The sequence below is a fragment of the Somniosus microcephalus genome, chromosome 24 (assembly GCF_052327205.1).
Source record: "Somniosus microcephalus isolate GS21.2 chromosome 24, FLI_Smic_1.0, whole genome shotgun sequence".
Classification (NCBI taxonomy): domain Eukaryota; kingdom Metazoa; phylum Chordata; class Chondrichthyes; order Squaliformes; family Somniosidae; genus Somniosus; species Somniosus microcephalus.
This window is the reverse complement of record NC_141010.1, coordinates 32016385-32029935: the sequence shown is the minus strand read 5'-3', so window position 1 is coordinate 32029935 and position 13551 is coordinate 32016385. Positions and strand designations below refer to the sequence as shown.

Below are 13551 nucleotides of genomic sequence, written 5' to 3'. Positions count from 1 at the left end.
TGGGCCTAGGACACTGCCCTGAGGAACTTCTGCAACAATGTCCTGGGGCTGAGATGATTGGCCTCCAACAACCACAACCATCATCCTTTGTGCTCGGTTTGACTCCAGCCAGTGGAAAGTTTTCCTCCTTGAATTCCCATTGACTTCAATTTTACTAGGGCTCCTTGATGCCACACTCAGTCAATTGCTGCCTTGATGTCAAGGGCAGTCATTCTCACCTCACCTCTGGAATTCAGCTCTTTTGTCCATGTTTGGACCAAGGCTGTAATGAGGTCTGGAGCCGGGTGGTCTTGGTGGAACCCAAACTGGGCATCAGTGAGCAGGTATTTGGTGAGTAAGTGCCGCTTGATGGCACTGTTGACAACACCATCTATCACACGTTGCTGATGATTGAGAGTAGACTAATGGGGCGGTAATTGGCTGGATTCGATTTGTCCCGCTTTTTCTGGACAGACATACCTGGGCAGTTTTCCACATTGTCGGGTAGATGACAGTGTTGCAGCTGTACTGGAACAGCTTAGCTAGAGGCGCAGCTTAAGGTCTGGAGCAGCACGACAGCTGGGATGTTGTCGTGGCCCATAGCCTTTGCTGTATCCAGTGCGCTCAGCCGTTTCTTGATTTCATGTGGAGTGAATCGAATTGGCTGAAGACTGGCTTCTGTGATGGTGGGTACCTCGGGAGGAGGTTGAGATGGATCATCCACTCGGCACTGATGGTTGCAAACGCTTCAGCCTTGTCTTTTGCATTTGCGAGCTGGGCTCCGCCATCATTGAAGATGGGAATGTTCATGGAGCCTCCTCCTCCCATCAGTTGTTTAATGGTCCACCACCATTCACAACTGGATGTGGCAGGGCTGCGAGCTTTGATTTGATCTGTTGATTGTAGGATCGTTTATCTCTGCATGCTGCTTCCGTTGTTTACTGTGCATGTAGTCCTGTGTTGCAGCTTCCCCACGTTGGCACCTTATTTTAGATACACCTGGTGCTGCTCCTGGCATGCTCTTCTACACTCCTCATTGAACTATGGTTGGTCGCCTGGCTTGATGTTAATGGTAGAGTGAGGGATTGCTGGGCCATGAGTTTACAGATTGTGGTGGAATACAATTCTGCTGCTGCTGATGGCCCACAGCAGCTCATGGATGCCCAGTTTTGAGCTGCTAGATCTGTTCTGAATTGATCCCATTTAGCACAGCGGTAGTGCCACACAACACGATGGAGAGTAACCTCAGTGTAAAGACGGGACTGCATCTCCACAAGGATTGTGCGGTGGTCACTGCTACCAATACTGTCATGGACAGATGCAGCTGCGACAGGTAGATTGGTGAAGATGAGGTCGAGTCGGTTTTTCCCTCGTGTTGGTTCTCTCACCACCTCCTGCAGGCCCAATCTGGCAGCTATGCCCTTCAGGACTCGGCCAGCTCAGTCAGTAGTGGTGCTACCGAGCCACCCTTGGTGGTGGACATTGAAGTCCCCCACCCAGAGTACATTCAATTTGCCAATAGTGCTCTACAGTCTGCCGCTAATATTTGTCAGTGGTGATCTATAGTCATAGAATCATACAGCCATTTAGCCAATCATGCTTGTGCTGGCTCTTTGAAAGAGCTACCTAATTAGTTACACTCCGCTGCTCTTTCCCAATAACCCGGCAAATTTTTCCCTTTTCAAGTATGTACCTAATTCCCTTTTGAAAGATACTATAAAAAGAGGAAATGCTATTTTTTTTTTTTTTTTAAGTAATATATTGAGAAAAAAAGTTAATTTTGAGGGGGATGAGAATTGAATTAGGGATAAACTAAAAAAAAAAATTGACAAAGAGATAGAACAGCAGTGAGAATTATTTAAAAAGGTAATCGAGAGTGTTCAGGGGAAATATATTCTGCTAAAAAGCAAGAACAAACTAACCAATTATAAAACATCATGGATGAATAAAGAAAAAAGGGGAAAACTGAAACTAAAGAAAAAAACATACACTAAGTACAGAGACAAAAAGGAGAGGATGATAAAAGGGAATATGAAGAGGTTAGGAAAGAAGTCAAAAAAAATTAGGACAGCAAAGTGGAATTACAAAATTAAAATATCAATGAATATAAATTAAAATATCAATGAATATAAAAACAGTAAAGTCTTCTACAAACACAAATAACAAATGAAAAATTAAGATAGGGATAGGGCCATTAAGGGACGCACAAGATAAACTCACAAGTAATTACAGTGAAATGGCAGAAATATTAAATAGTTACTTTGCCTCAGTTTTCACCAGGGAAACTAACATGATGGACATGACATTAAAAAAAAGAGATTTAAAAAAATCAGGACATTTAAGATAGAAAGGGGAGAGATAATTGATAAATTAGTCATAATTAGAGCAGATAAAATGCCTGGTCCGGATGGATTGCATCCGCGCATACTAAAAGAAACTAGGGAAGAGATAGCAGAGGTAAATATATTAAAATTCAACAGAAAAGGGGATAGTGCCAGGTAATGTTATTCCTATATTTAAAAAAGGGAGATAGAAAAAGCCCAGGGAACTATAGACCAATCAGCTTAACATTGGTAGTAGGAAAGATAATGGAATCTTTACCAGAAATATAATAGAAAACATCTAGAAACCTGTAAGAAGACTATAATAAAGAATAGTCAGCACAGGTTTCAAAGGGGAAGATCATGCTTAACCAATCTTCTTGAATTTTTTGAAGTAACAGCAAGAGTAGACAAATTTAATGCAGTGAATGTAATATACTTGGATTTCCAAAAGGCCTTCAATAAGGTACTACGTAGTAGACTCATGACTAAGGTAAGAACATGTGGAGCCGGGGGCAAGTAGCAGAATGGATAGTTAACTAGCTATGAAACAGGGGTTAAAGGTAGTTACTTAGACTAGAGGAAGGTGGGAAGTGGTGTTCCACAGGGATCGGTGCAAGGACCACTGTTGTTCAGTGTTTACATAAATGATTTGGACTCGGAAATCGGAAGTACAGTATCAAAATTTGCAGGTGACACATCATTGGGAAGTATAATTAATGCCGAGGAAGACTGTGACAAGGTACAAGGTGTTGTTGTTAACAAACTTGCAGGATCAGCGTGATATATAGTCTGCCAATGATATTTGTCAGTAGTGCTCTACATTCTCCCACTACTATTTATCAATAGTACTATATAGTCGGCAACTAGTATTTGGGAGATTTGCCTTCCAGTTTTCTCTCTCTCCTTAATGCATCTGCCCAGCAACGCCCTTTGACAATAATGTAGAGATTGAAACTCACCAAGTGGGGAAATGTGAGTTTGATCCCATATCTTTGTATTGCATAGCACAACGAAGAGCTAAGAGGTAATGCTAAACTGATACACTGGTTAGGTTCCCATTAGTATATTGTTCCCATTATTATGTTATGTTCAGATTTGAGTGCCCTACTTTAGCGAGGCAGTGACTAGTGGGGTACCGCAGGGATCGGTCCTTGGACCCCAGCTATTCACAATATATATTAATGATCTAGACAAGGGAACTAGATGTAATATCTCCAAATTTGCAGACGACACAAAGCTGGGTGGGCATGTGTGCTGTGAGGAGGATGCCGAGAAACTACAGGATGATTTGGACAGGTTGGGTGATTGGACAGAAGCATGGCAGATGCAGTATAATGTGGATAAATGTGAGGTTATCCACTTTGGTGTCAAAAACAGGAAGGCAGATTATTATCTGAATGGCAATAGATTGGGAGAAGGGGAAGTGCAACGAGACCTGGGTTTCCTTGTGCACCAGTCGCTGAAGGTAAGCATGCAGGTGCAGCAGGCGGTTAAGAAGGCAAATGGTATGTTGGCCTTCATAGCGAGAGGGTTTGAGTACAAGAACAAGGATGTCTTGCTGCAGTTGTACAGGGCCTTGGTGAGACCACATCTTGAGTATTGTGTGCAGTTTTGGTCGCCTTATCTGAGGAAGGATATTCTTGCCATGGAAGGAGTTCAGCGAAGATTCACCAGGCTGATACCTGGGGTGGCAGGAATGACGTATGAGGAGAGATTGGGTCGATTGGGCTTGTACTCGCTGGAGTTTAGATGAATGAGAGGGGATCTCATTGAAACTTATAAAATTCTGGCAGGACTGGACAGACTAGATGCAGGGAGGATGATTCCGATGGTCAGGGAATCCAGAACCAGGGGTTACAGTCCAAGGATAAGGGGTAGGCCTTTTAGGACAGAAATAAGGAGGAATTTCTTCACCCAGAGAGTGGTGAACCTGTGGAATTCTCTACCACAGAAGGCAGTAGAGGCCAATTCATTAAATATATTCAAGAAGGAGTTGGATATATTTCTTAAGGCTAAAGGGATCAAGGGGTATGGGGAGAAAGCAGGGACCGGGTACTGAACTTGGATGATCAGCCATGATCGCATTGAATGGCGGAGCAGGCTAGAGGGGCCGAATGGCCTACTCCTATCTTCTATGTTTCTATGTCAAATCCATGAAGAGGGTACAGAAGCAATTTGTTAAAATGGTTCGTATATATGAGGAGAAACTGAAGAATCTGGTACTCTTTTCATTTGAGCAGAGAAGGTTAAGAGATTTGAAAAAAGATGTTCAAAATTATGTAGCATTTTGATAAGCTAAATTAGGAAAAACTATTTCCACTAGGAGATGAATTTGTAACTAGAGGGAATAAATTAAAGGTGCTCGCCAAATGAACAAAGAGAGATGTTAAGAAATTATTTTCATATACTGAGAGAAATGCTAAGACATGCAATGCACTACGAGAAACAATGGCAATCGCTCCACCATTGGCGGCTGTGCCTTCAGCTGCCTAGGCCCTAAGCTCTAGAATTCCCTCCCTAAATCTCTCCACTTCTCTCTCCTCCTTTAAGACACTCCTTAAAGCCTACCTCTTTGACCAAGCTTTTGGTCATCTGTCCTGATATCACCTTATGTGGCCCGGTGTCCAATTTTGTTTGGTAACGCTGTGAAGCGCCTTGGGGCGTTTTATTAAGTTAAAAGGCGCTATGATTCTGTATAAATGCAAGTTGTTATTGCTGGTAGCTTTTAAAAAAGGGAAATGGATAAATATTTGAAAAAGAGAAATTTACAAAAGGGTATGGGGAAAGAGTAGGGAATTGGATTGCTCATTCAGAGAGTTGGCATAGTTGCAAGGGGCTAGATGGTCTCCTTCTGTTCTGTAAAATTCTATGATTTTATGTTGGCAAGAATCATTGGGCTCAGAGATATGAAGGTGCTATTTGCAATCCTTAGCTTTGGCTCAATTACTGAACCTGTAATGGTTTTACTGGGAGAGGGGACAAGGTACAAATCAGAATTCTTTACGTATTTGGTACGGACTTGGTCCTGCAAATTTAATACACAACTCCATTTTTAGACATTCTCAAGATGGGGTAAGTCACCACGGGACAGAGGCAAGAGGCACCTCACTGAAAAGGTTCAGTTTGCTCTTAGTCTCCATGTAGCTGATCACAGAAAGTTACTGACAAGGGCCTCTCATGGATTATTGAGTTTGCACAATGAGTATCTAAGCCGTCTAGAGCAAGAAGGTCCCAAGTTTTAGCTTCAGGTGTTAGCTGATCTCAGCCAGGCCAGCAGTACAAGTGGCCTCAGCACTCACTGATTAGAGAGGGACAAGTTGGCTGGGAATCCCATCCATCCTTCAGTACCTCACCCAAGTAGCCATTACTTGAACTGCCGAGTAGGAACTGCCTGATGTAGGATATGTGCAGGGAATGTCATTCATTGCTGCTGTGCTGATTCTAAACCTGGATACTGCAGATGACTTCATTGCCTTTGCTAACTTATTGAACAAACCATGTCAAATGGCATTTTTCCATGTGGACCATGGCCATATGTTGAAATATTTTATCCTACTCTGAACTGAGACAGTGAGGGTCATTGTGACTTTGTGCGATAGTGTAAAATGGATAATAGCGAATTAGCAGCTCGTTTTACATCTCTCCTAACTTTTAGATCCATTAACTCGGCACAGAACAGGGATCGAACTAGTGTCCTTCCTAATCAAGGGAACTTGACCAAAATAATACTTAAATATGCAGTTTAACACTAGACACCAAAGTAAATTTGAAACTCCCTCTCACATGTCCATGCCCAGCACCCAGTGTCCCAAGTCAGCCATCGCTGCGTGTTGCCACCCAAGTAATAGTTTCACTCCTGATTTTATGTAATGCTCCCTAAATGTATGCAACCATCCATATATGTCTCATATACTTTCTAAAGTTAAAGAAAGTTGCCATCATGTGGACCCTGACTGGTCTCGTGTATGTACATGCAAGTGTGATGTGACCCTGCATGTACCATAACTTTGCCAACTTTTCAAACTTCACGGATCAATCCCAATGTCTGAGCAAGTTTACCCAGGAAGGAGCAGAGCTGTAGAAGGGCCCAGGTTTGATTTCCGATTGCTATCCAGGGATCACTGCTGGTAAAACATGAGCATGGAGGTTGAGTGAGGATGGGATTGGGTTTGGCTGTGATACCCCAACACTCATTGTCTAGGGTCACACATGAATAATGGACATTTGAGTGAGGTACACCACAGAGCATTTAGTTGTACCCAGCAGGGAGTTAATGCCTTTAGATGAGGTGGGCAGCAAAGAAAATTAGTAACAAAATGGGGGAAAAAAGCTTTGGAGATGATAATACATTTTAACAATAAACGCGATTTAACAACAAGTATCTCCTATCATTATTAGGTGTTCATTAGCTTTAGTGGAGCTACAATCCAAAATGTTGTTTTAACTTTATTCATTGAAACTTAAGACATAATGGAAGGACACTACATGCTCCAACTTAATGATGTATTATCCATTGGCAAATATCAACTGTAACATAAATTAATCGCACCCTTTATAATTTTTATTATTCCAACCTCCCTTTCCTCTCCAAAGTTCAAGAACGTGTTGTCGCCTCCCAAATCTGTGCCCAGCTTTCCCGGAACTCCATGTTTGAATCCCTCCAATCAGGTGTCCGTCCCAGACACAGTACTGAAACGGCCCTGATCAAAGTCACAAATGACATCTGATGTGACAGTGATCATGGTAAGCTAACCCTCCTCGTCCTGTCTGCAGCCTTTGACACGGTTGACCACACCATACCCTCCAACGCCTCACCTCCATCGTCCAGCTGGGAATACACTCGTCTGCTTCCATTCTTATCTATCCAGTCTTAGCCAGAAATTAACTGCAACGGCATCTCTTCCTGCTTCTGCACTGTTACCTCTGGAGTCCCCCAAGGATCGATCCTTGGCCTCCTCCTATTTCTCATCTAAATGCTGACTCTTGGTGACATCATCCAAAAACACAACGTCAGGTTCCACATGTACGCTGACAGCACCCAGCTCTACCTCACCACCACTTCTCTCGACCCCTCCACTGTCTCTAAATTGTCAGACTGCTTCTCCAACATCCAGTGCTGGATGAGTAGAAATTTCCTCCAACTAAATATTGGCAAGATCGAAGCCATTGTCTTTGGTCCCCGCCACAAACTCCGTTCCCTAGCCACTGTTTCCATCCCACTCCCTGGCAACTGTCTGAGGCTGAAAGAGGCCATTCGCAACCTTGGTGTCGTATCTGACCCCGAGAGGAGCTTCCAATCACATATCTGTGCCATCACCAAGACTACCTACTTCCACCTCTGTAAACATAGCCCGACCCCACCCCCACCTCAGCTCAGCTCATCCGCTGCTGAAGCCCTCATCCATACCTTTGTTACCTCTAGACTTGACTATTCTAATGCTCTCCTGGCATGTTTAGCATCGTCCACACTCTATTAACTTGAGCTCCTCCAAATCTCTGCTGCCCATATCCTAACTCGCACCAAGTCCTGTTCACCCATCACCCCTGTGCTCTCTGACCTACATTGGCTCCCAGTCTGGCATCGCCTTAATTTAAAGATTCTCATCCTTGTTTTCAAATCCCTCCATGGCCTCGTCCCTCCCCATCGCTGTAACCTCCTCCAGCCTTACAATCCTCCGAGATCCCTGCGCTCCTCCAATTCTGGCCTCTTGCACATCTCCGATTTCAAAATCACTCCAGCATTGGCGGCCGTGCCTTCAGCTGCCGAGGCCCCAAGCTCTGGAATTCCCTCCCTAAACCTCTCCGCCTCGCTATCTCTCTCTCCTCATTTAAGGGACTCCTTAAACTCTACCTCTTTGGCCACATGTCCTAATATCTCATATGGCTCGGTGTCAAATTTTGTTGGATAACGCTCCTGTGAAGCGCATTGAAATGTTTTACTATGTTAATTGTGCCATATAAATGCAAGTTGTAATTGTTAAAAAATGAAACCAAATTGAAAGGGAATAAATTGCAGGGTTATGGGAAAGAACAAGGGAGTGGGACTAATACGATAGCAAAATACTGCAGATGCTGGAAATCCAAAATAACAACAGAAAGGCTGGAAAAACTCAGCAGGCCAGGCAACATCTGTGGAGAGAGAAACAGAGTTAACGTTTCAGGTCGAAGACCCTTCGTCAGAACTGGAAAAAAAGCAGGAAGAGGGATAGATTTTAAAGCAAGTGGGGGCTGGGAAAAGGGGGAGGGGATGAAAGAACAAAAGGGAAGGTCAGAGATAGGATAGAAAGCAGGAGAGAGTAAGAGACATTAAGAGATATTCAAAGAACAAAGGATGGCTCTAGATGAAGTGTGAATGGCTCTGGCAGAATGAAGGACAGCTGCCATGTGGGAGGGAAGAAAAAAGCCCAGACAAAAGTGTGGATTAAAAAAAGGGAATATAATATATATTATATCTATATATAAATGATAGGGGCCGAGGTTATGATCTGAAATTGTTGAACTCGATGTTGAGTCCAGAGGGCTGTAAAGTGCCTAATCGAAAGATGTGGTGCTGTTCCTCGAGCTTACGCTGAGCTTCCGTGGAACAGTGCAAGAGGCCGAGGACGGTGAGGTCGGAGTGGGAATGGGGCGGTGAATTAAAGTGACAGGCCACCAGGAGCTCGGGGTCCCCCTTACAGACTGAACGGAGGCGCTCCGCAAAAGCGCTCACCCAATCTGGCGTTTGGTCTCCCCAAGTGGGACCAGCTGGCTAGCTCTTTTAAAAAGAGCCAGTAGGGGCAGGGCACACGCGATGGGCGGAATGGCCTCCTTCTGTGCTGTAAGAGTCTACGATTGCAAGTGTCAGGCGGCAGTTCGTGCGCGGACACTGTATATAAACTGCAATTGCCTGGCGACGTCTGTCGGCGGAACACTGCCAGGACATCTACTTGTAAAGTTGGGAGTTCCGAGCTGAGCTGAGACAGCCTCGCTTTTCCAATTATGAGGATGTCTTTTTTTCTGGTTGGTTGGAGGGGGGGCGGTTCGCTTAAAGTGAAATTCCCAAATAAAGTACTTTCAAAACATAGTTCATTAGAAGTTTACAACCTGTGTAAAAAGGGAGTGCTAGCTTGCCAAAAAAAAATCCACGTACACAAGATTGAGTTTGCCATACTCTGCTCGTGGGTGTATTTTCCACCCCCCTCTCTCCCTTTACCTTTCAAACAGAAGCCGCAACACGTAGATCGCCCAGGTCCAGGGCAGAAGAAAGTACAGATCCTTGAGCCGGGGGTAGAACGGGTTCTGCGAATCTTCCAGCTGTGCCCTGCTGACGTTGTGAGGAAGCCAGAAGCTCTCGTCCCAGATTGAAATGGAAAGCCAGAGCGGCAGCCAAGCGCTGCCCTCCATCGCCGGAGCTGCCAAATGCACACAAGACTGCAAGTCTGAGCCTTACAACGAACGTGACCCCTGCCGTTCTGTCTCATCGATTGGTTAAACATATTCGAAAACAAATTCCTGCCTCGAGTTTCACAAACCAGCGCTCCATTTTGTATCAAAACACTGTGGGATCATACTTCTCAAATTAAATAAATAAAAGATATTTGTGAAAGCAGATTAGATATCCCTCCACAAAGTTAGATAAGATTCAAATAATCAAACAGGTAAGATGCAGCCATTATATGTGTAAAAAGCGTCTGTCAAAAGTAATTGCCTTGTTTTAGGCTTGGCTCTCACAATTAAAACTATTTAAAAAGACGTTTAATACTTTGTTGATTCAAAAATAAAATAACGTTTTTTTTCCTCCCAGTGACATCATAGAGGAGTTACTGAAACCGACAGTAGGAGGGCTCTGAATTAACATACACGAGTAAAGCGGCAGCAAACCTCTCGATGTATTAAAAAAACACGGAAGCACCTCTCCTTCCCGCACTGAGGATGATTCGTTCTCCAGGCCTAGTAAATTCTCAACTGTTCAAACAACTTATTAAAGCAAAATAAAGAAACCCTTCTAAACACGGTCATTTCGTTCTAAATTTTATTTTAAAAGCGAACCAGCGAACCTGCTTAATAGATATGTTTAGATATTTTTCACAAAAACATTTAATAAAATATGCAAAACATTACTTGAGAAGCATTATAATAGAACAGGAGGCAACATTGCAGCCAGCTAAGCCATTTTTTTAACGTCCACGAGCACAATTTTATCGTTAAAATAAAGGACGAGACAAACAGAATATTCCTCTTGTTTGTGCAGTATCCTGGTAACCTTCAGTTTCGTAAATTGACAACCTATGTGTCAGCTTGTCAGCCGTTCATAAAAAACAACCTTTCCATTGGGGTTGAAAGTTGTCAACTGAACCAATTAGATCCGTTGGAAAGCACAACTGAAAACTGTCAGGACCAATCAAATCAGTTAGTAGGTGGTATTGAAGGTTATTAAACCAATTTTGTCTCCCACTGTTGGCTGTGTACAAATTTGGGGAAGAATAGGTTTAAGCCGAGCTGATGGTTTCTGAGAGATTCAGTTAAGAACACTTTTATTCAGTGTTTGTCTGCAAAGATGTTGTACATAACAAAGAAGCTGCTAAAAATGCAGCTTTTTTAACATTTTCTTCAAACAAACTTTCTGGGACATGCCCAGCTGTTTTATTGAGTGACAGTTTATTTTTTTCAAGATTACTTGTAGCTGGCGAGAAGTATTAATTGGTGTTATTGAGCATGCCTTTCATTGCACTTACAGAATTTCCAGAGTTTGGAAATAAAGAGTGGGGCAGAAGAAGTGGTGAGTTTTATTTAATTTAAACAAATTACACTTTCTCATTTAGGATTTTACTACAGTGTACTGTGAACCATTGGCTTATTCGTGTGCGAGTCATAGTGCCGGATTATGTTCTGTAACTTACTGTTTTTGGTTTGTTTGCGCACACATAGGTGAGGTCCCTTTGTTACCAGGGAAAGAGCTTGTACATTAGTCCATATTAGAGCAGTCAACATCCATGGAGAAGTGTGAGGAATAAGGTAAATCAATAAGAGTATACTAGATTGCAAAACCCAGGCTGGAGCCAGTCAGATCCATCTGACAGAGCAAATTTCTGCTCTATATGCCTGTTCTTACAGCCCACATTTTGTGCACTTTACTTTTAAAAAAAGATAATTATAGCATGTTTTATTTCCAGAGCAAGAAAATAAACCAAACTGGGTCAAAAGAGCAAAATTTACTGCTAATGATAATAGTGGACAAATGTTTAACACGTTTGTTTGATATTTCCCTGTACATTAACAGTGGGCATAATACATTTATTTTAATTTTACTCTATAAAGTTATATTGCAGTTCCTACAACTACTTTTATTTTCATACTTAAAATATCAGTAAACCTTTCTCACTTGAAAAGCAGAATTCTGGTAACCTCCAAAATAGCACAAAATGCACCAAATAAAGTATCAAAAATGGCTGGGGCTTGGAAAACATCCCCTGTACCTGTGCAATGTTTTAGTGCATGCACGGAGGAAGTGAGCCACAATACATTATGGAGCAGTTTCAACCAATCCCGGATCAGCTGTTTTTCCACCCCCTGAACAGTGCTGAAAACCATTAGCAGGTATGTTTAAAAAATATATATATATTTTTGACTGACAAAATCTGAGCAATGGTTATTTCAGATCATAAAACCAACAAAACCTTCAGAAATACAGTCAAATGTACAAGTACAGTGTCAGCTCAGTGGGTAGCACTCTCACCTCTGAGTCAGAAGTTTGTGGGTTCAAGTCCCACTCCAGAGACTTGAGCACAAAATCTAGGCTGACACTCCAGTGCAGTACTGAGGGAGTGCTGCATTATCAGAGGTGTCATTTTTCAGATGAAACGTTAGATTGAGGACCTAGTTGCCCTCTCAGGTGGATTTTAAAAATCCCATGGCACTATTTCAAAGAAGAGCAGGGGAGCTCTTCCCAGCGTCCGGTTCAATATTTATCCCTCAACCAACATAACTAAAACAGATTATCTGATCATTATCATATTGCTGTTTGTGGGGTGTGCGCAAATTGGCTGCTGCACTTTCTACATTACAACACTTCAAAAGTGCACCAAAATAGCTACAACACTTCAAAAGTACTTTAATTGGCTGTAAAGTGCTTTGGACACCGAGGTTGTGAAAGGTGCTATATACCTCTAAATGCAAGTCTTTTAAGGAAACAGTCCAGGAGAATTCCAAGTTTGACCTCTGAACTGTGATGAGGGCAAGTACCACTACAGTTCGCCTCTGCATCCCTGGGCTTGTAAAAGGAAAACAAACTAGACACGGTTTCTATTCCTGATTGCTATCCAGGGACCTTGCTGTTAAGTGCTTGTGTGTGGATGTTGTGTGACAATAAAATTAGGCTTGGGTTTGCTGCTCTCCTGTGATCATATAGCCTTGCTATAGGAAAGGGGGGAAAAGTGCTTCATAAACCTCTAAGAAACTTAAGCTTCCCTGTGCAAGAGCACAACCCTACTCCCTCATCAAACTGGAGGCAGTGCAAAGAAGAACTAAGATGATTCCCAATATTAAAGGTCTCCGTAATGAGAAAAGACTGGAGAAACGTGGGTTCTCCAACCTCAAAGGAGATATCCAAGAGATGTTATAGGGGTGGACATGTTTGTAACTGATATAGAAAAGATAAACCCAGAAGATTTACTTTAAATTAGGACCAGGGAGTTACAGGTTTAAACTAATACAAAGAAAATGTAGGACTGTGGTGAACTATCCCTCCTTAACCTTCTCGACCTGTCTGCAGCCTTTGACATGGTTGACCACACCATCCTCCTCCAACACCTCTCCTCCGTTGTCCAGCTGGGTGGGCATGCCATTGTTTGGTTCCATTCCTATCAGTCATAGCCAGAAAATCTCTTGCAATGGCTTCTCTTCCTGCTCCCACATCATTACCTCTGGAATCCTCCAAGGATCTGTCCTTGGCCCCCTCCTATTTCGCATCTACATGTTGCCCCTTGGCGACATCATCCAAAAACACAATGTCCGGTTCCACATGTACACTGACACCCAGCTCTACCTCACCACCACCTATCCCAACCCCTTCACTGCCTCTGATTTTGTCACAATTCTTGTCTGACATCCAGTGTTGGATGAGCAGAAAATTCCTCTAATTAAATTGGGAAAACCGAAGCCACAAACTCTGTTTCCCTAGTTACCAATTCCATCCCTCTCCCTGGCCACTCTGAGGCTGAACCAAACTTTTTGCAACTTTGGCATCCTATTTGGCCTGAGCTTCTGACGC

General features: G+C 43.0%; 1 protein-coding gene and 1 long non-coding RNA gene across 2 annotated transcripts in view; one reads left to right on the top strand and one right to left on the bottom strand.

Annotated features, from left to right (window-relative positions):
* The window catches only part of LOC147101185 (ceramide synthase 6-like), a 73375-nt gene that overhangs the window by 57406 nt on the left and 2418 nt on the right, over positions 1 to 13551 (bottom strand). The window contains exon 2 of the mRNA XM_085966410.1: positions 9496 to 9694. Within this exon, the coding sequence (XP_085822536.1) occupies positions 9496 to 9686 (191 nt within the window). The 5' untranslated portion in view covers positions 9687 to 9694. The remainder of the gene's footprint in view (positions 1 to 9495; positions 9695 to 13551) is intronic.
* On the top strand, positions 9680 to 10296 carry LOC147101186 (uncharacterized). Its single transcript, XR_015073457.1, has 2 exons — positions 9680 to 9940; positions 10087 to 10296. It is a non-coding gene; the product is annotated as an uncharacterized LOC147101186 (long non-coding RNA).